Raw genomic sequence first — 23,781 nt, forward strand, 5'->3', positions numbered from 1 at the left:
AAAAAAAAAAAAAATCAGTGACTCCTCCTGGTTTCCACCCCAGATGTCCATCCTGGTCATAAACATGCAGTTTCACACTCCCCCAAACCAACTGAGGTGCAAAGAAAAATAATAAATTAAGACAGGTAGGCCTTTAGCACATCACTTGGCTGGGAAAACAGTTGGATTTGCTTCATTTTACTGAATGAAAGGAAATCTTAACTTCAAGCCCCTCTCCTGCAGGCTGTGGCCCAAAGGGGCTTAGAGTCCCAAAGTTCCCTGAGCACTATGTGAAAAACGAGAGATGCTCAGCACTTATGCTCAGAGCCATTAGCAACAAATCCTCAGAAATTAAGTGGCAATTCACACAAACAGCAATTTCCTGCGGAAAACTCCTTCCCAGCCTGTCGAGCCGGCTTCCGAGCGGCCTCCGGCTCCCGGCCCAGGAGGCGCGGGCGGTGCAGGCCTCGCAGGCAGCAGGTGGTCGCGCTGGCGGGAGCAGGCAGGGGCTGCTCCACCGGACCCGCCGCTGCCCGGTGCTGCGTGCTCCTCACGCACCTGCTGCCTAGGAGGAGATGAAGCAAAAAAAACCCAAAACAACCCAAACCCACACATTTCGGGAAAACCAGCAGGCGAAGAGCGGTGTGTGCTATCAGGCATGCCCACGGCAGGAAGCGAAGGGATCGCCCAGCCTCTCGCCAGGACAGCCGCAGCGGCACACCGCGCCCAGGGCCGCTCCACCACCCGAGGCAGCGCGCCGAGGGGGCGGTGGGACATGCTCAGTGCGAGCGGCGGCCCCGCCTCCACCTGACCCGGATACAGACTGCGCTGCCTGCCCGCCGGCCCGCTGGAGAGCGTGGAGCCGGGCCGGCCCCGCCGCCGCAGCCACAGAGGGAAGGGAGCGGAGCGGAGCGCCCCGGCGGCGCCATGGGGCTGTGGTGAGCGCCCGGCACCGCTGCTCGCCCGCCCTGCCGTGCCTCCCCCCCTGCGGCCATGGCCCCCATGGGGATCCGCCTCTCGCCGCTCGGCATGGCCGTGTTCTGCCTGCTGGGGCTGGGCGTCCTCTACCACCTCTACTCCGGCTTCCTGGCCGGCCGCTTCGCCTTCTTCATGCTGAGCGAGCCGGCGGCCGGCGGGCCCGAGACTCCGCACGGCTCCGCGCCCGCCGGCGCCGTGGACCTGCGGGAGCTGCTGGCCGTGTCCGTGCTGGCTGCCGCCAGGGGCGGGGAGGAGGTGAAGCGGGTCCGCGAGGGCAACGTCCTCAACGCCAAGGCGAAGGGGAAGACGCGGGAGGGGGCCGAGGAGCAGCTGACGAGCGGCGACCTCCTCTCCAACCGCAGGATGTTCTACCTGCTGAAGGGCGCCTTTCCCGCCGTGCAGGTGGGTGCCGGCCTCCCGCCCGTGAGGTGGGGCGCGGGCGGGCTGCGGGGGGCCGGGCCCGGGCCCCCCCCCCAGTGCGGAGCTCCGGCGCTAGGCTGCTCGTTACCGGCCGCCTAACGCCCTGAGGCGAACCGCCGGGCTCCCGCGCCTCAAGGGCTCGGCCCGTTGCGGGGCGACACGTGTCACCGCTGCGTTTTGTAACCGCCAACGGCAAACAGTGCCCTTATTTTGCATTTTTCCTTCCCGTCTAGCTGAGTTTGTGGCAGCGCCACCTCATAGTTGTTGCCGTGGGTGTTGGGTTGCAGGGGAAGGAGTTGGATCATGTCGAAGCGAAGCCATGCGGGGTGAAGCTGTACGTTTGAAATTATGTGGACGTGAGGGGGTAAAAACACCGAGTCTAAACAGTGTGAATTATGCTCTCGCTGCTTAAGGGTAAAGGTAACTTCGTAGCGCCAATTCTGCATATGTTTATGATGCTAAGATTAGCAATGCTGTTATTTTCTTAAATTGTCCTTCCTGCCTTAAGTTATAGGGAGAGCCAGGAGCGAGGAGAAGGGATTGAGAATTTGAGATTTAGGAATGTAGTCTTACAATATCTGAGTTTTTAGCTCTTGTGACTTTGGGACAGCAGGTAAGCTAACAGCTGTGTCACATTATGGATCACTGCCTACGTGGGCAATATGAGTTTACTTTTCTTTCAGAGGTGTACACCTCCCTCTGCTCTCATTTGCCTCTGCAATCTGTATCTAACACTTGAGGTTGCACCCAAACCAGAATCAGACTTTGAGGCTTTTTGGTTGTTGTCAGCTTTGTTTCCACTTTCTCTTTAGTAAATGGGAACTTCTCTTCAGTCTCTTGATGTTAAATTCAAGCTTTTTACAGTCATTTGAAATGGATAAGAAAACCCTAAGTTTGGATTTCAAAGGTGATGATTGCATGTTTTTCCTGGACAGGTTGAGAGAAAAAGTAATGTAGTTAAGTTTATTTTTTGGTTAAGTTTAGTTACTACTCAATGAGTGGCTGTTCTGGAAGTTCCTCACGGTAGTGTGGGGTTTTCTTGATTTTGTTGGCTTGTTTTTGTTTGTTGTTTTTTTTTTTAAAGTGGTGTAGAAAATCCATTGAATATGAAATCTAAAGGAAACACCAAATTCTTCAATATCTGAAATAAATTTGATATGTCATTAATCTTCCTGTATAGAAAGATTATGAAGGTTATGTTCTGAAGATTGCCGGATTGTCTGTCAGTGGCAAGCCACCTTTGTGGGCCCTATGTTAAAAAAAGAAAAAGTATTGTCCCCTGTTCTCTTTCGCTTTTCAGTGTCCGCACAGAGCTTGGCATTACAGCATACCTGTATCACTGCCTGAAACCTGTATACTTTCTCCCCTTCCGCAGATGGAGGGACTTCATTATTTTACATATAAGAGTTGTCCGTGCTTCTAGAGAAGGCTGGGGGTTCAGTTTGGGCTTGAACAGCTCAGGGAACTGTATTGCCTGTTCCTTGTCTGTGGTCACCTGTGTAAACTCTGCTCTGGTGCCTGGGATGCATAGCAGTGACAGTCTGACTTATGTGTCTTCATCTTGGAGGGCATTAACTTTGAACATCTACTTTGAAAAAACTTCGGTACTCCTTTTTATTTTCCTTACAGTCAACTTGTGCTGCTAGTCTTTAAAATTAGATGGTACTTTCTAAAGTGCAGATGTATTCTCAAACACAGTATGAAGACAAAAATGTGTGTATACATCTGTGGAACTGGAAAAAAATCAGGCATATGTCTTTTCTTTTCTTTTTTTCTTTTCTTTTTTTCCCTCTCCCACTGCCCTTAAATTGACTGAGTTTGAGCATTGAGGATGACTAGGAAAAGTTTGTTTGACAAATCTTTCAGCTGATTTAGAGTTATTCAATCTGACAGATGAGCTCTGGGATACTTAGTATTCTGAGTACATGATCTGGATAATAATAGCTTATATCATGCGGCATTTAAAAAATATCCACTAAGCTGTATTTGTTGATAAGACATGCTGTCTCTTAAAGTCTATACTCTGATGAAGATGTATTCATACACCTTTGTCCAAACAAAAATAAAAACTTTGTTTTACTATATACATGTGGCACTATACACTTCTCGGGTGTGAAGACAAGGTCTCATCTCATTCTGCAAATCCTTCATGTGTACCTTCAGCACAACACGTCTGAAACTGCTACTGTTTCATAGACCTGCTGCAGTCTTACTGTGAATATGAGGATTATAGAGGACTTCCTGAGACACCTTTCATGTGAGTCAGTATAAGACTGCATCTTGTAACAAGCATCATACTTTATACCTCTAGCCTTATCCCCCTGTGTAGAGGGATGCTCCAGAACAAAAAACATTGCTGAAGTTGAACAAAACCCCTCTTCTCTTCTTGCTAGAGAAGATGCTGCTAACAAAAGCTGTCAAACAAAAACTGAGAGAATTCCAAGAGTAAACTTATGCAAAATGCTGATTTACTCACATTGTGGAGTCCTTGAGCTGAACAGGCATACCTCAACTTCTAAATTGGTGCCAAACGCTGCAGCCAGGAAAAAAACAAACCAGCACAAAAACTGTGTGCCAAAATATGCCTATAATACAAGGGAAATGATCCATTAATTATCCTCTAAGAATAGCTATGGCTTTCTGATGTTTAAGTATAACAAGGGGGAGAAATCATTTGACTGAAATAAACTTAAGTCAGTGAGCAGCCTTGGATTCCCTGTATTGTGCTGCTGGACATAATAAGGGAAAGCGTGCAAACAGTCTGTTTGAAGCAGATCTTCTCTTAAGGTGTGATTATTAAGAAAAGATCAAGAGTTAGGCTTCTCACTTGTGGGAGCTGAAATAAATCTGGAAAGAGCCTTACAGGCCTGATGGTTGTGATTTATAAAAAACCTTTCAAATTCTGAAGGGAGGAAGGGACAAAAAAACCCCCACAGAAAATGTTTTGCCTTTGTCTTTTAGGTAAAGGTATTGTGTCTACAGAGGAAGAGGAACTCCACTGTTTACATCACCTGCTCTATTTGATATAAATAGATGCATTTTGCATCAGTTCAAGACTTCTCACAGCTAGGTTAGGTAAGACCGAAGAGGAGCAGATCAATTCTGTTTTATCACTATGTAGTAGATTGAATGATGTTGAGTATTGTTGTTATATCCCTCAGAAATAGGCGTGATAAGATAAAGATAGGGGAGGAAGGGGCAAGTCAGTTATTTCTAACTCAGGTATTACCCAGTATTGTCTGATCACACTCAACATCCAGCAATGAATATTTACATGCATCTTCTGTGAAGTATCTTTGTGCAGTTGATTTAAAAATACATTTCATGCTAAAATATATGCAGTGGTTTTTCTTGATAAAGTCCTCAACTGCAGTTACAGGCTTGAGGTGTTTACTGCTCCTGCGCTACCAGTGTGTTGTCCTCGTCTATTTGTCATGCTGAGAACAAGTTAAAGCTCTGATCTAGCTATAATCATCCCCTCTGCTCCTTTTCATTTTTTTATTTATCTCTTCTGGGTTGCTTCATTGCTTTCCTGGTTGGTTCTCTGTGCAGCCCTTTATTCCTTGTGCTAGCACAGCGGTGGTATGATAAGAAGGACAGGGATGGGAATCAGGTGAGGGGATTAAGGAGGTGCTCGAGCCAGCCCTACTGCTGGGGGTAGAGGGGACTGGGGAAGCAGTGTTTCCAAATCCAGTTAGAAACTGGCCAGAAACAGTGGTCTGTTCTGCCCAGAAGAGCTTCTCTGTTTGAAGAGATGATCTCATGATACCGGGGCTTCAGCAGCATTACCTGGTAAAAGAGCTTCTCTCTCAGAGCCACTCATCAGGGTCTTCCATTTTTCTAACGCTGTTTGTCCAGAGGTCGCTGTCAGGAGCTTGATATCTGAATTTATCCAAGGTAAAATGTAAAATAAAGATGATTTAGGAATACCGTTGTTCACTTCACATTATGGCCCTACCAACAGCCTGTGTCAGCACGTCTGAAGGAGCAGCCCTACTTGCTCACAAAGGCAGGAGTGATTGAGAGAGGAAGATGTGTTCCTTAAACTAGCACTTTGGCCAAAGTCCCTTTTGCCTCCAACTATGAAAAAGCCAATTTTAAAGTGACTCACACAATTCTGCTATTTTGCTTCTGCACCATACTAACATTATTTTCACAGGATGCAGACTTCAGCCTTATGTTCCAGAATGAATTCTGCCCTATACTCTCATTTTCAGCTGTTTGGGCTTATTTTTGACCAGTGCATTGATTTATGTTCTATAGTTGCACCAGCTGTATGTCCTGTTTTCTAGTGTAAATACTGAATAGAGAAATATCCTTTTTTTCTTCTTTTTTTTTTTTATTGTGTCTGTGATGGAAATCAAGTCTTCCTCTGTCCCACTCTTTCCCTTGAAGCATCTTTTTATCGGTCTTGCCACTGCCCTGAATCCAAACACTATTCTATCTCTTTCCCAGTTAAGATGGATGATAAATACCTCATTTCAAGTTTGTGCATAATAATGCTGGAATCAGGTGTCAGTGTTTGAAATGGAAAATCAAGAACATGTCAGTTCTACTTTAAATGAGATTTTCTTCTAAATTAATTCCACATTTGGAAGATTAATGTCTCCAAGCACTCCTTTTTATCAAGCTACCTGAAGTACTTTCTAGGTTTAAACCTGCTGTTTACAAGCTTCTGACCACAGTGCCAACTATCATACTTAGAAAACTGGAATTTCATCTGAGATGGCAAGCTCTGCATCTGATACCGATTCTGTGGAAAAGATAGATATATTGAAGAAATAGGTTTAAAAACCAAAATGCTACTTAAACTTCAGTGCTTTGCTGAGTAAGTTCAGTAATTTGTCTCTTCATGTTGGGAGGATGGCATCCTCAGCTCTTAGGTTTTTTAACAGAATTAACGTTCTTCTGACCTGGATGATCTTAGCAACTGCCAACAGGTTTAGAAGTAAAGCAAGAAGTGTGAATGTTAATTGAAATCTCATTAATAGGTATTGTCTGGAGATGTGTCTCTTTAACATGGGTTTTAACTGTTGCTAGATGACTTATGCTGGCGCTCTCCCTAAAATGAAGTTAAAGCCTGTAACTTTATGGTAATGAGTTCTGTGATTATCTTTTCAGATGTAATTACAAGTAGTTCATTTGGCTTGTGTGTATACCGGGGGTGTTTAATCTGTCAGCTGAGCATCTGAAGATTTGGGTTTCTTAGTAGTGTAGCCACTCACAGTGAAAGTTTTCTCGGTATTATTGTTGCATTTGTGGACTTCTAATGCAACAGTTCATTGCAGTGCAACAGTTCTTCAATGCAACAGTTGCATTAGTAGACTTCTAATCTGGCCTTATTCTTAAAGTGAGAAGTAGTGTTGCAACTCTTGTGACAAGCTAGTCATCCTTTTCTCTTTGGTAGACTTGCATCTGTACAAAACTGTAATGGAGAATTTTGCCATCTACTGAAACAACTTGTGAGCTAATGATTTTTTTACTTTTACTGGTTTTAAATTCTAGTCGTTTCAAGAGATTACTAGTGTAAACTGTGTGAATTCTGTGATCCATGCTGATTCTCTCTTGCATTTTTTGTTGTTTTCACTAACTTCTATTCATCATAACAACTCTGCTTCTACTGACTTATCTGATACGTCTTTACCATTTATGAAATCTGTTTATTTCACTCTGCTTCCTGCTGGCTTAATGACCGAAGCCATGTAATGAGTTTTGAAAAGCACTAAGCGAGCTTTTTGACATTTAGGCTTGTCCATATTCTTTGCACATCCTGTCATCTTGCTCCTGCATGAAGTGACTTCTCGTTGTTTTTAAAAATAAATTATGTAGTTGATGGTAGAGAAGAACTTCTGTGCCTTGAAAAATGCATACCTTCTTTATCTGTGTTGTGGCACTATTATAAAAGTATTTGTTGGTTTCATTTCAAATGAATTGCAACATGAGACCAGCATGTTTTATACCTTCTATTATTTTATATATTAATATATTTTTATACCTCACACATTTGTATACAAATATATTTTACATTTTTATTATACTTTATTACTTTTTAACAAGCTATTTATATAGAGAACCATGTGATTCAGCAAGGTCGTCTCTATCCTTTCATAACAAAATCTACCATGCTAAAACTCTTTCTAAATGGGACCCTAGCAAGAGGAACCTTTTTGAAAGGCATGAAGAAGATGAGCCGTAAAAGCTCATTTTTCCCTTTCTAATATGTTTTGGTAATCTAAGGAGGAAAATAACCCTTTCAAAAGGAAGCAGCTGGCTTTAAAAATGTCAGTGTATGGAATAAAACTAGAATTTTTTACTCTGCTGGCAAGGCTACTATCCAAATTGTTTCAAGAATAAAGGCATTTTAAACTTAAAGGAAGTGATATTTTGATTTCTGAGTTTGCATTCTTTTCAGTGTGAAGTAACATAAGCTTTCAGGAAGCAGCTTCTGTTCATGGTGAAAACTGCTACTCACCGCCCCAAATTCAAAAGTTGGAAGGGAAGGATCATGAGTGGTCCTGGCTGCAGGTGAACTAAGTCTTGGTGTGAATGTGAGTCCTTCCTTCTGTAGCAGATTTTGGAGCCCTGTTTCATAACCAGGGTAAGTTAGATACTTTCCTCGCTTATTGGAAATAAGGTGCTTTGACTGCTTCTTGCTCTCCTGGAGAGTGCTTTCCTGTTGTGCATATTTATACATCCTGACTTGTCAAGTGGGTGTTTACGTTCAGAGGTTTTGGCATCTAATCTCCTTCACATAATTTGTGTATGTACAGATGCTGTGAGAAGATAAGACAGCTTTCACCTCTGATACATTTGAGGGAAGAAACAGAGAGAAGCTGAGCAAATGGAGGGTAAAACAGTCTGGCTTGTAATGTAGTGGGTGTAAGGGCACGTTGCTCTTTGGAGCAGCGCAATGGCTGTGGTTGGAGGGGCGAGGTGTGAGGCTTGGCCCGTAAGCGGGGGAAAGCCCAAAGGCTGCTAGTTGAACTGCTCTCCCCTGACCTGTGACATATCTGAAGCACAGTCAAATAACAGCAAATCAAGTACAGTCCTGTGCAGCCACCTAGTAGGTCAGTACACCTTTCAAGGTGTGTAGTTGTGGGTATCCTCTTACTGGTTGCTCTGGACATTAGTCCAAAGGGTGCATATAATGATAAAATATCTTCCACTGTCCACAGGGGACATCTCTCAGTCAGCCAGTAAGAAGATATCAGAATCATTGTTGGTTTAGTGTTTGTAAATGTTTGCATTTACTTATTTACTTCTGTCTCACCACTCCTTTCCTCCATCTCCTGTCACATGCATACAAATGGCAAGGTTAAGTTTGAATCTTGGGTATGCGTAATGCTTACATTGCATAATCACAAGTGGCTGTGTATGTCATGCAGAGTTAGTGCCCTAACAAAACAGAAAAACAAAGTCAAAAATCTGTTAATATTTTACTAACGTTCCCCTGTGCATGCTATTTTGTCCAGGCCTCCAGGCTTTTCATTTTCATGGTCCCATTCAAATCAATAGACTTATCCATTGAATCATAGAATAGTTTGGGTTGGAAGGGACCTGTAAAGGTCATCTAGTCCCACCCCCCTGCAACGAGCAGGGACATCTTCAGCTAGATCAGGTTGGTCAGAGCCCCGTCCAACGTGACCTTGAATGTTTCCAGGACCGGGGCATCTACCACCTCTCTGGGCAACCTGTTCCAGTCTCTGTTCTTGAAGTGTAGTACATGGAATACTCTTATATTCATATTCTGACTAGTGAATATTGTCTTTTGTTGTTACATAAACTGTGGGGGGTTTTGTTTTGTTTTTACCTTGAGTAGCTTGATTAGTATTTCTTCTTTATAATTCAGATGCGATAGTATTTGTGGTGTTCTCGGTTTGTTTTCTATTCTAATAAAACAGCAGTGAGATTTGGATTTGAGAGGACCTAATTGTCAGATGGGGATATTGACATTCTCAGGAATAAAGAGCTGTGCTACCTCATCTTTTTTCAAGATATTGGATTATTTGCATATTAAAATACAAAGTAAGTATTGGAATGGATAAGGATGTGGGGAAGGAGAGGGAGTAATAAATTTAAATAAAATTCACATACTACCAAACACTTTCTAAGAAAAACATTGCATTTTCATGTACTGATGTTTGTTTAAAAAAAAAATAATGTATTTGAACAGAAACTTATATTTAATTTTTTTAGCATATATTTTTTTCAGTTTAATTTATCTTTAATGGGTGAATTCAAAGGCAAAACTACAGCTGTGTCCTACTCTTTCAAACCAGGAAAAAGCCTGAGTTTGTTCACCTCGCCACGGACAGCTATCTAGTATTCAAGTAGGTTTGTTGGGTGATGAGCTGCCACATAGACATCGTGAAGTGCTGGTAGGGAGTAGCCCAACACAGGACAATGAGCCACTGTGAGGTTCCCTGAAGTCTTTACATGGTCAGGACTGTTGGCTGTTTGTTCAGAGCACTGCATTTATCCACACGTGTTTGTAGTACGCTCCTGAGTTGCTTCCCGTGTCCCTGAGCAGATCTATATTCCAATCACCAATATGCCGGGACAGAGTGTTTTCTGTCCAATGGGTTTCCAAAGGCTGGGAATGCCTGGGTGTTTTGGATGGCACACCATGGGCTGATCCCAGGGTGTTGCTGTTTGACCTCTGCTGCTAGCTCCCGTGAGCAGCATCCCTTGTCCATGACAGGATTCCTGCACCTCGCAGATTTATTTTGAGGAAGCTGTGTACTGGCGAGATGCAGCCAGACTGCCTCATTTATAAATTAATTTTTTTTGTTGACCTTTCAGCAGTAATCTGTTCACTGATTTACATATCTTTTATTAAATCTTTGTGTTTGATGCAGTTATTCTTTGTGAGGAGGACTTTCCCCTCAAGCATAACTGGGGAATATTGCTGAAATGTAGTTAAGCTCTGTGTTGGTGGGCAGCTTACAGAACTTCCTGAGATGGTCTGTTACAGCTTACAGCTATTAGGTGGCTAACCCCAAATAACTATTTATTTCTGTTTTCTGCTTGTTGTCTCAAGTTCTTGCATTATGAGTTGCTATCTAAATCTGACTCTTAGGAGTAGGCAAAGTTATGTATATGACAGCAAACATGCAAACTTTATAATTATTTACACTAACATAGCAGTTTAACTGACTCAGTGTCTTGCTGGAACAAACTCTGTTGTCTGAAATATTTGGTGTTGTGATTGTCTTTCTACTATAGCTACTCCTAATTTCTGAGTGAAGACTTGGGAATTCAGTCAACTACATACACATATCACTACAGAAAAGCTTGAAATGTAAGGTCATGGCCTCTGGAGGCTTCCAGCAAATGAGAATGACATGTAGGAATGGAGCATCGTATTAACACAAAGGCACATCCTCTGGCTATATTCTCATGCTTTTTTTTTTTTTTTTTTAAAAAGGTGGGGGGAGGCAGTTCCCAGTGTTAACAGGTTGGTGATCCTCTTTCAGACAACTATGTCTTGCAAAACCTATAATGTAGCTTCCTAACAATAAATAAATTTAATAACTGCATGTGGTGGACTGGCTATGAATTTCTACTTGAACTATGACTTGTGGAGTATTCAGCCAAGGCTACAGAGTAAATGGTCATATGAATGGAAGAACGAGTGACCCAATTGATCCCTACCCCCTCGATGGCTCTGCAACCTCATCACTATATACCTTCTTTCCCCCCCTTTTTTCTTTTTTTTTCTAGCAGAGTAATCACAGCTGTTGGGAGAGACTTCTCACAAGCATTATAAATGCTGCAGTGTCTTGGCCACCACTACAAAATTTGAACTAGTAGAGGGAGGTCTTTCTCTGAAAACAATACCTTTCAGATAGTTTCAGTCGTTTAATTTTGGTGTACTGTAACAGCAGGTTTAACAAGATATTCTTCCTTTTGAGGATTGGTTCCAACCCTTTAACTTTTTGGAGGCCTCTTCCTTCTGTTGAGGAAATGTCTTTTTTATGGTGGTGTGTAATATGCTGTAGTGGAACTTAAACTGCCCTGGGGCTGTGTTGAGGCTGCCAAGTCTGTGGGACTAGTCATCTTGACTTTGCAGGACTGTTTTCCCTAGGGGAAAACACATTCATCAGGTTTATTGTACAGTGACAGATGTTTAATTTGTAAATGTCACGGCAACTTCAAGAACTCTGTATTTGGCATACAATGCTTCAAATACTGGTTTTACGTGAGAAGACAGCTATGATGTATGGCTGGAGTTGCTGCACTTCTGCTTGCTTGCTTTCTTTTTTTGATTTCTCTTGGAGAAGGTGGCCCTTAACCCTTTGCTAATAATCTGTTACAGTTGAGATGTGTGATGTCTTTTCTTGTCATGATGTGAATTATGTAAAAATCCCAGTGATACAAGGTCTGCAACATTCAAATGTAGTCTGATCATTTCTTTATTTTCATTGTCTTTCAATGTTACTTGCCTACAACATCTGTAATAACAAGTTGTTTTAGTCAGCGGGGATTTATCGGCTCTAGCAGTCAGATATCTGAATCTGAGCTAGTATTCTCGTCTCCATGTGTAGCAACTAAAGGGAAATCAGTGGTTCTAGGTTGTAGACACATTGCATCCCAAGTGCACCTACTATTTTGCCTTGACTGCATATCAGAGCTAGTCAGTTTGGCATCCCTTTAGAATTACATTAGAGGAAGCCACCTTTAAAGTTAGGAAGAATAAAAAAAGCTCATGTTCCTAACATTCTGAAATGCCCTAAAAGTCCAGACTGGTTACACTCAACTTCAGACATATAACTGACACATCTAAGCCATAAGTATCATTGTCCTACTGAGCAATTAGTGGAGTGATGCATTCTGAAGGGTTCACACAGGCTGAAGCTTGAAAGGTACAGTAGCAATGATTTGCTTTTTATTGGCAGTAGAAGGAGCATAGAAATACTAGTCTCCTAATGTAACTGAGGTGCTAAAAGTAAATGGGATTTATTTGTCTAAATTCCTGTTAGCACTGCTTATGTCCAGGTGCATTACAGCTCTTCTATAAACCATGTTTGCAGTGGTAGTAAGCTGGTATGGATGGGTTAAAGCAGGTTGATCCATATTTCCCCAGTAGTTCTTCCTGCCAGGTTATGTGATGTTTTGTAACAAGAGATAGTTAATGTACGGTGTTTTGTGATAACTGCATCTCTTGTGATCCAAAAATATCTTGCTACTGCAGTCACAATGACATTGTATTGGGTTTTGCAGAACGTTCTTCCATTCAGCAGATTGGGGCTGTGTGCTCCGCTACTGGACCAAACTCTGTTTGGCATACTGAAATGGCCTCTGGTCCAGAATAAAATTAAGCTAGGCAGCAAGTGACAATAGGCTTAAATGTGACCTTTGACTGCTGTTTATAAATGTTCTTCATGGGCCACCTTAGGTCCTTAGCCCAACCTACTATAGAGACCGATATGGAATGTTATTAATTTGTTTATAAAATAACATTCATCTGACAGTTGTGTAATGATTACATCCAGTTGAGCTGCTTAAATTGCTAATTGTAACTCAATGCCCGAAGCAGGAATATGTACTAGGATTCCTGCTCCCCCAAGTCATACCACAGTCTGCAAAATATTTGTTGATAAAATATCTGTACATTTCAATCTGCATCTAGTGATCTGTATAAATGGAATATTAGACCCCTATTATATCTGTACACCACATGATTCTCCAAAGTCAAATGTTCTGCTTGTAGTCTTTGAAGCAACTGCATTTAACTTTTGATGTAAAAACCCTGCCATTCATACTGTGAGAACGTTCAGTAGGAAGAGCTGCAGCCAAAGAAAGTGTCCAGCTGTGGTGTGGTTCGCAGTAAAATTTTGGATTGTGGTTTTCCATTGCTTGTTGCGTGACAGTAATAGCTTGTGAGTTGCTGAAAAATGACAAATTCATGCCCTTCTAGCTGGAGGTGAGGGGAGAAAGAAAAGGTATGAGTAAACTTGTAATCTTCCTTGAGTACCACAGTTACTGTATCTGATAAGTTAATGCAACTACTTTGTTGTCTTATCACAGATAAACTCTGAAGAACGTGTTGATACAGCTGATCAGGAGACAGTCTCTTGGGATCGCAGTATTCCTGAAGACATAAAACAAAAAATACAGCCTAAAGAGGTTCCAGCAGAAAGTGTTACTGTCTGGATCGATCCGTTAGATGCTACACAAGAATACACAGGTAGCTGATTCTTCTTGACAAATCATGTGTGTAATTCTGATGTCTGCCTTTTATACTGGAGACAAAATAGTAAGTATTTAAAATGGCATCTTTTGTTAAAGTGTGTTATGTCAAAGCTAGTGTGATTTAATTGAACAAATTGCATAATTAAATCTCTATAGTTATCAGACCGTAGCATTTACTTTTATGTATAGCAACTCTGAAATGACTTTGGTATTCCTTGCAACTAATTAATTGCTAAAATAAATGGTAACAGTCCTTCATGAATTCTGCTGGAATTACACATTTCTTTATTTCAGTTATTACTGTGGCAACACTAAATATTTCAGAGTACTTTTTGTTTATTTATTTAAAGGGAATACTAAGTGAATATCCTATTTAACTTGATATAAAACATTTTTGTTACAGTTTTTCAAAAAAGCATGCATAATTCAACCTTCCCCTTTTTCAAATGCTTTAAGATGTCACATAAGCAGTTCAAGGCAATCCAACTAAAATTCTTCCTGATAAGTACTGCAGAACAAACAGAAAAATGGGGATTTTTTTTTTTCTTCCCAATATTCCATTGATACAATCACCTTTTCAGGTGAATGTTCTTTGGTACTTGAATTATGAGCTTTGAACCAATAGAGAGTAGGAGGTCAGATGGAGAAGGGAGAATATAGGGGCACAGATTTCCATGAAGATACATGCTGCATAAGACACAGCTGTTAGCATCTACTGAACAGGAAAATTGCTGGAAAACTGAAAAGTCTTTAAAGTCTTTTGAAAACTGCAAGGTTATTTGAAGATACCACAAAGTTACATAATTGTAAGAGGCAGAATGTAGACTAGTCTTCAAAGAACAACATTTCTATAATGTCAGGTCTGCCTTCTTTTTGTGTTCTTGGCATCTGGCTGTAAACTTGCTCATTTTCTCGTTTTGCCCACAGAGGATCTTCGACAGTATGTCACAACAATGGTTTGCGTGGCTGTAAATGGTAAACCAGTAATAGGAGTGATACACAAGCCGTTCTCAGCATATACAGGTACCTTTATGCATTCACATATTTCCAGTATCTTCAGTTATGGTGTTAATTAAAATTTGTTGTTTGAGAGAACATCTGTAGGTATAAATGAGAAAATAGTACCTGGGGCAAAGGAGCACTGCTGTAAACCTCAGAATTAGAGCTGCAAATGTGTTCTGTGCTATAAAACCACAAAGGAAAATGCAGCCCTTGTTTAACATAAAAATGATGCATTTAAAACTAACTGAGAATATGTTTAAGAATTAACATCCCTTCAATAGGAGTGCTTATAGCAAACCAAAGAAAGTGAAACCTACCCATACTGACCAGTCTTATGTATGCTGTTAGTCTTTAGCAGAAGAGTACTTTGCTCATTCAGCAGAACAACTTGGGTCCATGATATTATACCCAGGAGCTGGTGTTTATTCAGTATGAATAACAAAGATAGATTAAAGATCTTAATGGCAACTGTTTGTATGTAACAGGTAAGGCTGTCTAGCATAGGCATAGCCTCATTGATTATCTGACATGCTTTTAATGCCACAACCCTGAACTAATTAATTCTTTAGTATTAATGATATATCAGTGAGGATGGCTGCAGGTTTGTCAATGTGTATGCACTTCTGAAAGCTTCAAAGTAGTTTTAGTATTTGCATCTTGCATACTATATATTTGAAACAAGAATTTCTGTTCTCATTTTTCCTTAGGCAATACTGACATCTAGAGTTGTGAAGTTATGCAGTAGCTCTGGCACAGAAACTAAGGCTGAATAAATGTATTTTTTTATTTGTTCTGGTTTTTTTACCACTGAATGCTCAATATTTTGTGCTAAATATTTTACTGTCTTTAAATATAAACTTAATTTTCATTCATTTAAGTATGTGCTATATTCCAATATGCTTTAAAAGTCTTGGGGTTTTTTGGAACATACTTTTCTAAGTATCAACATCTATCTGAATAAATTTTTTTTAGCACTGTAATTTTGAGAATTTATCTCCTTTAATAATAGCAAAGTGTGAAATGTTCAGATGTGGCATCAGATGAGATACAATGAGTTCTGTCATTCTGCGTGAAGAGTATTCATTTCCCAAGCTGGAAATACCAATATGTTGTGAGTAGGATTGTTCCTAATACTACCACACAAGTACAAAGCAATAAAGGGCAGTCAGCGTTGTTATTACACATTACTCGGTCTGTTGCCATACAGTCTGGCCCTCTACTGAGATGAAATTGCTGGTTAGTCTGCTAAGTAAATGTCAAATTAATGGTTAGGGGATGCCACCTACCAAGCTTGGCTTTGAACCTCACGATGAAACAAGTGGGAGGTTGTGTATTCTGAATCCAGTCCTCCAAAACACACCATCAAATGTTTTCCTTAGTATTACTATCCTGCTGAGCTGTTTCCTTCCTTAGCATTACTATCCTTCTGAACAAAATGGTTCAATAACATTTTTGCTATCAGCTTTGAAGGGTAGTGTGGCTTTTTGTTCTTATAAAAATGTTGTTTGAGGAAATATTGGATCTATTTCTGACTCAGTCATCCTTTTAACTTTGGTGGCTCTCCAATTGCAAGTTCTAAATATTACTACTTGGGATTTTTCCCTCTTACTTTGTTTTTTTGGAAGTATCGCACAAGAATAGTCAGGCATGGGATAATGCCATATGCACAAAAGTGTATGTCTGGGGGGCGGCTTTCTCTTCCACTTGTGTGCACGTGTGGGCATGCACCCCTTCTGTCAGCCCTAACTTTCTCTTTTACAGTAGGGAGGGAAATTGTCAGACACATCAATTCCATTTTCTCAGATAAGTATCCTTTTATCTTTACACTTCAGAGATTGTCTTTTTTAAATCTTAGCAGAATTTGTGTTTCTCTTGTAGCCTGGGCAATGGTGGATGGCGGGTCAAATGTAAAACCTCGTTCCTCCTATAATGAGAAAACTCCAAGGATTATTGTATCCCGCTCCCATGCAGGAAAAGTTGAGCAGGTTGCACGGCAGACGTTTGGAAATAAGACTGTGATAATCCCCGCTGGTGGAGCAGGTTTGGTTCCTTAAGCATCCTATCCATTTTATTGCTTCCGAATGATTGAACGGGATAGCTGTTATTAGACAAAAGGATATAACTGAGGCATCTCCTCTTTTTTTCCTCTTACTTTTGTTCTTCACATCCCTAAAAGCAAGCACTTGACAATAGGGACACAGTTTTTCCTGTGTGTAGAAACCTACATGCAAACTTAGTATAGGCTTCAGGCTATTCACAAGTTAGTATACTGGTGAATCTAAGCCTGGACCAGCAATGTTGTTGTGGTCCTTTCATTGAACGCACTGATGTGCGTTCACTGAAGGCACCGATGCCTCTGTGGAGGAAAAAGGGTTGTGTGACCAAACACAGAATCGTGGAAGAGAATCTGTTGGTTGTTAGTTAACTAGTAGTACATTTAATTAAACAATGTTTTAAGAAAAAGCCATTAAAATTTGGTACTATTTCTTGCATTTATGTCAAAAGAGAAAACCAGTGTCACTAAAGTCCATTTTTATCTGCCTCATATTCAGTCCAAAGAGGTTTTAGCTTACTTTTTGTGATCTTACACAATATCCTTGTGCATGTTACCAACAGAATGCAAATATGTGGGGCACTACTGTGAAGCAAAAGCTGTTTTAAAGTCTCAGAAAAGCTGTGCAAAATTTGAATTTTATGGAAATGTATCTTTCTGTGTCTTTAATATGGAAAGCTAGAGCTCCCTTACAGGTTGTTTAGTCAAGAAGATCTTGCATAGGTTCTTGACAATGAATCTAAACGAGTTTTCTTATGATAAAGGAAGTGAAAGTGTAACTGATTATAGTAGATCTTCTCCAGGGCTTGACTCTATATAAGAGGATAAAGAAAGGAACCGTTTAATGAAACAAGGATATCGGTTGAACGGTTGAAAAATTGAAAAAATTCCATAAAAGAAAGAATACTATTTTGAGCAATAACTTTGTACTGCATAATGTATGATGCCCTGGGCTGAGCTGCTTTATTAAAGAGTGGTATATGCATCTTCTGTGGTAATAAAAAGCAAGGAAAAAAAAAAAAGGTCGACTTCAGCATAATACAGAGATTGAGAAATAAATGAGCGAACGTAAGAGCAAAACTATATTCGAGTTTCTGGTCTTGTTCTTTTAATGTGTCTCTAGATAAGTCTATGTAGCATATTGGTAAAGGCTGCCTAAAAGTAATGTGTCCCAAATACCCAAGGCTTTAACTGGGGTGCAGTGGAAAAATCTTGGGACAGAGGGTGTTCCTTTTTCAAATTTTCTCTACAGGTCAGGGGGCAGACAAAGTTTATTGGTGCCTCCGCCGTTATACTGGATGGCATGATATAATTAATTACATCACTTTCTTACATCTTGCATGTGCATATTAACACTTACTCATAGATTTATCCTTTGTGATGAATAGGAAAACTTAGTTTAACTTTTTTTTTTTTGCTTCTGCCCATTTCTTCTAGGTTATAAAGTGTTGGCCCTCCTTGATGTGGCTGAAAAGAATCAAGAAGAAGCTGATGTGTATATCCATGTCACCTACATTAAGAAGTGGGACATATGTGCTGGAAATGCAGTGTTGAGAGCATTGGGTGGCCATATGACTACCCTGACTGGTGAAGAAATTAGTTACACTGGCTCAGATGGCAATGAGGGGGGACTTATAGCCAGTATCAACATGAACCATAAAGCACTAATTGAAAAACTTCCAGATCTGGAAAAAACATCACACAAATAAACTTGATTGATGGAGAAGTACAAGTCATGCTTTTGTAGCCTCCAAATGCTCTGTCTGAAGAAAGAGGTGTGAAAACCTGCTGGGAAAGATGCACAGCAAAGCAAAGCAGTTTGGTGTGGATTTGGGGACTATATCATGCATTGGGTTTCTTCAGTGGTGGTATTTAAAAAAAAAAAAAAAAATCGAAGTAGGAAGGGGACTGACTGCCTCACACCTCAGTTTCCATGGTTTTTATTTTTCAGACTGTTTTCATGCAGTTCTTATACTCAAGGTGCACATACAGTATATATTTGTGAACATAGGTGAACTAAAGAAAAATCCAAATTGATTCATGAAATAACCTAAGTAGTTCTCACAGGAACTTCTTGGAATCTTTTACATCTTGTTACTGTAGTTGTAGCAACTCCATAATGAATTAGGTAGGAAAAAAGGTTGATTTGTGTAGGCATCTGATAACTCTCTAAACAGTTTAGCAGGAAACATGACTCTGTGTTCTGTATCCCCTGAACAGAAAGCACAAGGCTGACACAAATTTATATGCAGCAACCGTTTATCTTTGACAGTGTGGCACTCCTTCTGCTTTTTAAGAGAAAAAAAAGAAATGTTCTGTACTATTTTGACTTTTTTCCTGAAGATGTAAACCAGTTTAGTTCAGATAGGTTGTGAATATCAGTGTTTTATTAATCAGTGTAATTATTTCTATATACCTTTTTAAAAGAAGGCAACGTTTCCTTGTATAGTTTTTAACAGTTACTTCTTGTCCTTGATTTCTGCGTACAGTGTTGAAGATGCATGCTAGATTTTTCTCTAATGTAGGACTTGTTCATCATTTGGTGTTTGTGCCTATAGAAGCAGCCTCTTCCTTCAGTACCTGTTTTTTTGTTTGTTTGTTGTTTTTTTTTCTGTTGGACAGAGTCATATGGAATGAGTTTAACAGAAATAGTAAGTTGATTGGTTGTTTCCATTTACAACATGATGTAAACCAGCAATTTTTCTACAACCCCAGAAATAACTTTCTGTCTTTTTAGGTTAAGGCGCGCTCTTTTCTGCAGAAAGCTCTTGAGCCATCCCAAACAGCTTGTGGTTACTTAGTTTGTGGAAATTTACATAGAAAGAGACCATTTGAACTGCAATCTGTTTAAGCAAGTTTGAAGAACATGTGGCGCTTGAAGTACAGCAGGGTCTGCAAAACTTTACCGAAAAATGTGCTTTGCCAATCCAGTATACACAGAACAGGACATGGGTCCTTTGATATCAAATGACAATTTGTTGCACCTCTAAAATAGGTGGACTTTATCTGCAAAAATGTACCCATCTGTATTGTTGTTCTCTGCACCCCTCTGAAGGATTTCAGAAGGTTAAAATGTACCTGTTGTTATTTGAATTATCAGTAGATAAGCTTCCCATCTTGCCTCAAGAAAGCTAAAATTCTTAGTTAATACAGGTGTGTTCTGTTCAAAGTTGATTCAGTATAAGCTTAGGCTGTTTAAACCAAATTCTTAATTACTTTCATTTTAAATTTTCATCATACTGCTGTTCTGATTAAAAAGAGGTTTTTCTCCTTATGTCAGTAGTGGAGCATGTCTAGATACCTCTTTTGACTTCTAGCCAATGTTCACATTTCCAAAAGACCTCCTCAGATGTTGCATAACTACAGATACAGACTTTTATTTTGTAAACTTACTGGCAAAGTAGACTGAAGCTTAGTCCTACTAGCCTTTTGGTACGGGTAGTTTTTTTAGATAACTGTTTTTCCAAAAGTGACACTATTGCTGCTGTTTGAAAATAGCTTTTACACATGTAGATAATACACAAAGCAACTTCACTTCCAATTTTTAAATCCAATAAACTACTATATGCTATGACAAATAAGTGAATATGCCCTTTTTGAAAACAGGCTGATCTATTTTGAAAAACTTGTTGAGCTTCCAAACCTCAGTGAAGAATAAAAATCCAGATATTTATCAAGGTTTTAGTAATATTTTACAAGAAGACTGCACCTTTTTTTCCTTCAGGCTGATTTAAATGATATCAAGCCTAATAAAAAATGCCGCTCTTTTGTTTATTAGGTAAAGAACACATTAAAACTTAAATATGAGAAATAGCCATAGTTAGCCTAGTATGAAAACCTTAATTGTGTCACAGAGGTTGAATGCACAGTATTTAAATAGGCAAAAGTCTGTGGCAGGTTGTGGTTTTAGATTCAGGTTGAAATAATGTGTAAACTTACCTTGTGAAAATGTACCTGCTTTTATTTTGGGTACGATTTTATCACTTCCTTGCATGAGCTGTGATCAAACTTAGCTTCTGTATGAGAAATGAAAAATAAGATGTTACATACTTACTAGCATCTTAGTTGAAGGTATGGAGCAGTAAACAGAAATATTTGCCTAAATTATTTTTGCTTAGGAAGATAAGATACAAAGAAGAGCTTCAGCCATCCTTTCCTTCCTCCCGTATGCTGGCTGAAATACCTAGTCTTTCATTAGGAAGACACTTGCTTGTTTAGACCCGCTTATATCCTAAATTGCTTTGTTGCAATGGATCACAGTGTTCGGTACCTTTCACAGTGGACCTTTATTGGCCTAATCTCACTACTTGCGAAATGAAGAAAAGGTGAGAGTGAGATGCCCAGTTAATGACTTCTGGTATAGTCTGAGCTCGTACAGCCTTACCACAGCTAAGGCCTAAGGTGGTGCTTGGCATCTCCCAGTCCAGTTTAAAGAGGAGCTGCTTTGATATGAAAATAGGTAAGCACCTGGTTAATACCAGTTTCTGATGCCATTTTACAATAAATGCAACTCTTGCGCAGACCAGCAAGAACTCAAAAGTGCTTGCTTAGTGCACATGTGCCAGTCCACTTCAATATTTGTTTGTATAGTGTTAACACTCAGTATATCCTATTTCTTTGACTATGTTTACACTCCATTCTAAAACATTTTGCTATTCTGGCTTAAATATTTGTTTGGTCTCAGCTGTGTGGGTGTGACTTAAGCTTATGCCCAGAGTGGTAGGAAATCATACCGTACCCATGTCTCACTGCTAGGCTAAAACTTTGTTCTTTAAATTCTAGCCTTTTCCACATGAAACTGTCATACCATTTTTAGGAATGCTATTTAAAACAATTGCACAGTTTAGGTGGGTCCTACAAAAGTATGTCTTTTCTAAAGATTTTAATTAAAAGAAATTCACAGTATCATTCTAGCTCCAAACAAGTGAAGTAAGAGAATGTATTGCTTTAGCCTTGGTTTTCCAATTGTGGATTTTTTGAGTGGCTATTATGATTAAGGTAATTGCAAGTGAAATTATTCTAAAGCTGTATATATTTTCTCTTTTCATTCTGCTAAAAAGAGTGGATGGTAGCATAGATGATACCTCGTTACTCTACCAAGAGTCCTAACTTTAATTCCTTGAATGAATGTTTTCTAAATAAATGGACACAGAAATAAAAGGATTGGATATTGTACTTAATTGTTTTCAAGTTTAACCTTGAGCTTCAAGTTTAGCCAGACTTTTACAGATGGACTTGTATAAGAGCTGTTTGTTCTGATCTACAGAGCACATAATAACTAAAATATTTAGCAGAGATGGCTTACTTGGATGGTGAATTAACCATATAGGTGAAGCTGCAAAGTCATCTAGTGATGTTATTTCATGTATTTGCTTTTACTTTGTGGTCATTAGAGTGGACAGATTTTCTAATTGGCTTCAAGTGTCAGGTTTTGTTTTTGGTTTTTTTTAAATGGCCAGTGGTTGGAGATGAGGGGCATGGAGGGGAGTCAGCACTGGAGTTCATCTCTGCTTTTTTGTTTATAAACAAATGTACCCCAACATCTATGTAGCATCCTCTCCTCTGTTGGAGTTGTACAACAGCGGTGCAATACTGTATACTCTTGGTTTAATAGTGTAAAACAAGGAGCCCGCATGCCCGGAGCAGTGCAGTGAGAAGTGACTGAGTGTTGTGCTGGGCCTTGTCTGTGTTATGCCAGCTGAGGCTGGCTGCTTCGTTGTCTCATGGATGTTGTTCCAGTTGCAGTTTCTCTGATGGCAAAACTGCTTTTGTAGGCTACTGTCTCCCCAGTTATGCCCAACCCCTTTGTGAATCTGTTTTCTAAAGTAAACTAGAGAAGTGGAGAGGAAAGAAGCAGATGGCTGTGCTGGAGAAATTGTAACAGAGAACACTTATTTCCATTTATTGATTTAAATTACATTGATGGTTTTATTTCTCTTGTCCTTCAGGGGTTAGATAATCATACAGTAAAGATTTAATGGATCACAGATAAATAAATGCCTGCGTGATTTTAAGCCCAAGCAGGATGTGGGTGGGGAGACTGCCTCTAACCAAGGAGAGCCTGGATGGATGGCTTCCTGTCAGGCCATTTGCACTGAGCCTCTTTTCAATGCTTTGTTGTAGAGATTTAGGCCCTTTCACACAAACAATTACAGATTTGACTTTGCCAAAATATCATTCATAGTCTGTCTTCTGACCTGCTATCCTCAATGATAAAACTGTGCTATATCCACTTCACTGTAATGCAACTTGCTGAGACGACTGTAGTAACTCTGAGGACTCAAAAGATTGCTTGACTTTTGAACCAAACCTTCTGTATGGCAGCTCTTATAATGAAGTGCTAGCACCTGCTGTGAGTGTCTTCCCACCCCACAAGCAGGTCGTGCCGCTCACAGGTCGTATCAAGAAGCTGTTGAAGCCTTATACTTCATGGTTTGCAGATGCCACACCAGCTGTTTCAGCTCTTCTGAGAGGGGTTCAGAAGTGCTCATCCAATTTTCTTCTGAGGCTCCCTCTGGAGCCAGCAATTAGCAGCCACTTTTCCCTCTGCTGTTCCTCATTTTTCTGTTCCTTCGTGATCCTTTTTCCTTTCTTAGTCCATGTGGACAAGAAAAATGAGAGATTGGAGGTGGAAACAGTCCCAGAACAAAAGAGCTGCAGCAGTAAACTATCCAGTTTATCCTCAGGCTGTTAATGTTTGGGACCAAGGTCTAAGGTGCTGATCCTATCAAAAGTGTGATAGCTGCCCACAAAATAAAGGCATCTTGAAGAGAGATTCATGTGATAGGTGGCACTGGACATGCAGAAAAGATGCAAATGGACTAAGAAGTTAAACTGTTAAAAAGGAGAAGAAAACAGCTCTTCAGTGTAACGTTACAAGCATTCGACATTTCTGTTCCTCTGGGTGCAGAGCTTCGTTGCTTATGAAAGAGGCTCCATTGGCCCTCTGTGAAAGGCCTGATTTTGCTGAAGTCAGTAGCAGCATTCCCACTGAATTCAATGTGAGCAGAAGCAAGCCAGATAAAACACGAACAGTAAATTAAGCTAAGTTCTGAAGAGCTCAGCTTCTGCCAGTAGAGCAAACAACCTGGGTTATGTTAAACTCGCCTCTGGCAGCTTCAGTCTATGTTACTAGAGGACTTGGAAACATCATC

At 40.2% G+C, this 23,781-nt stretch overlaps 1 protein-coding gene and 1 long non-coding RNA gene across 2 annotated transcripts; both read left to right on the top strand.

Moving 5' to 3' along the window:
- Nucleotides 1-779: 779 nt before the first annotated feature.
- Nucleotides 780-20,333, top strand: BPNT2 (3'(2'), 5'-bisphosphate nucleotidase 2). The gene is made up of 5 exons (XM_072852451.1): nucleotides 780-1,359; nucleotides 13,408-13,567; nucleotides 14,500-14,595; nucleotides 16,453-16,614; nucleotides 18,065-20,333. Exons 1-5 carry the CDS (start codon nucleotides 973-975, stop codon nucleotides 18,334-18,336), a joined length of 1,077 nt encoding a protein of 358 aa, XP_072708552.1. The 5' UTR covers nucleotides 780-972; the 3' UTR covers nucleotides 18,337-20,333.
- Nucleotides 1,995-8,383, top strand: LOC140647631 (uncharacterized). Its single transcript, XR_012040879.1, has 4 exons — nucleotides 1,995-3,634; nucleotides 4,339-4,452; nucleotides 7,790-7,975; nucleotides 8,148-8,383. It is a non-coding gene; the product is annotated as an uncharacterized lncRNA (long non-coding RNA).
- Nucleotides 20,334-23,781: the final 3,448 nt, after the last annotated feature.

This window comes from Ciconia boyciana, chromosome 2 (genome assembly GCF_034638445.1).
Source record: "Ciconia boyciana chromosome 2, ASM3463844v1, whole genome shotgun sequence".
NCBI lineage: Eukaryota > Metazoa > Chordata > Aves > Ciconiiformes > Ciconiidae > Ciconia > Ciconia boyciana.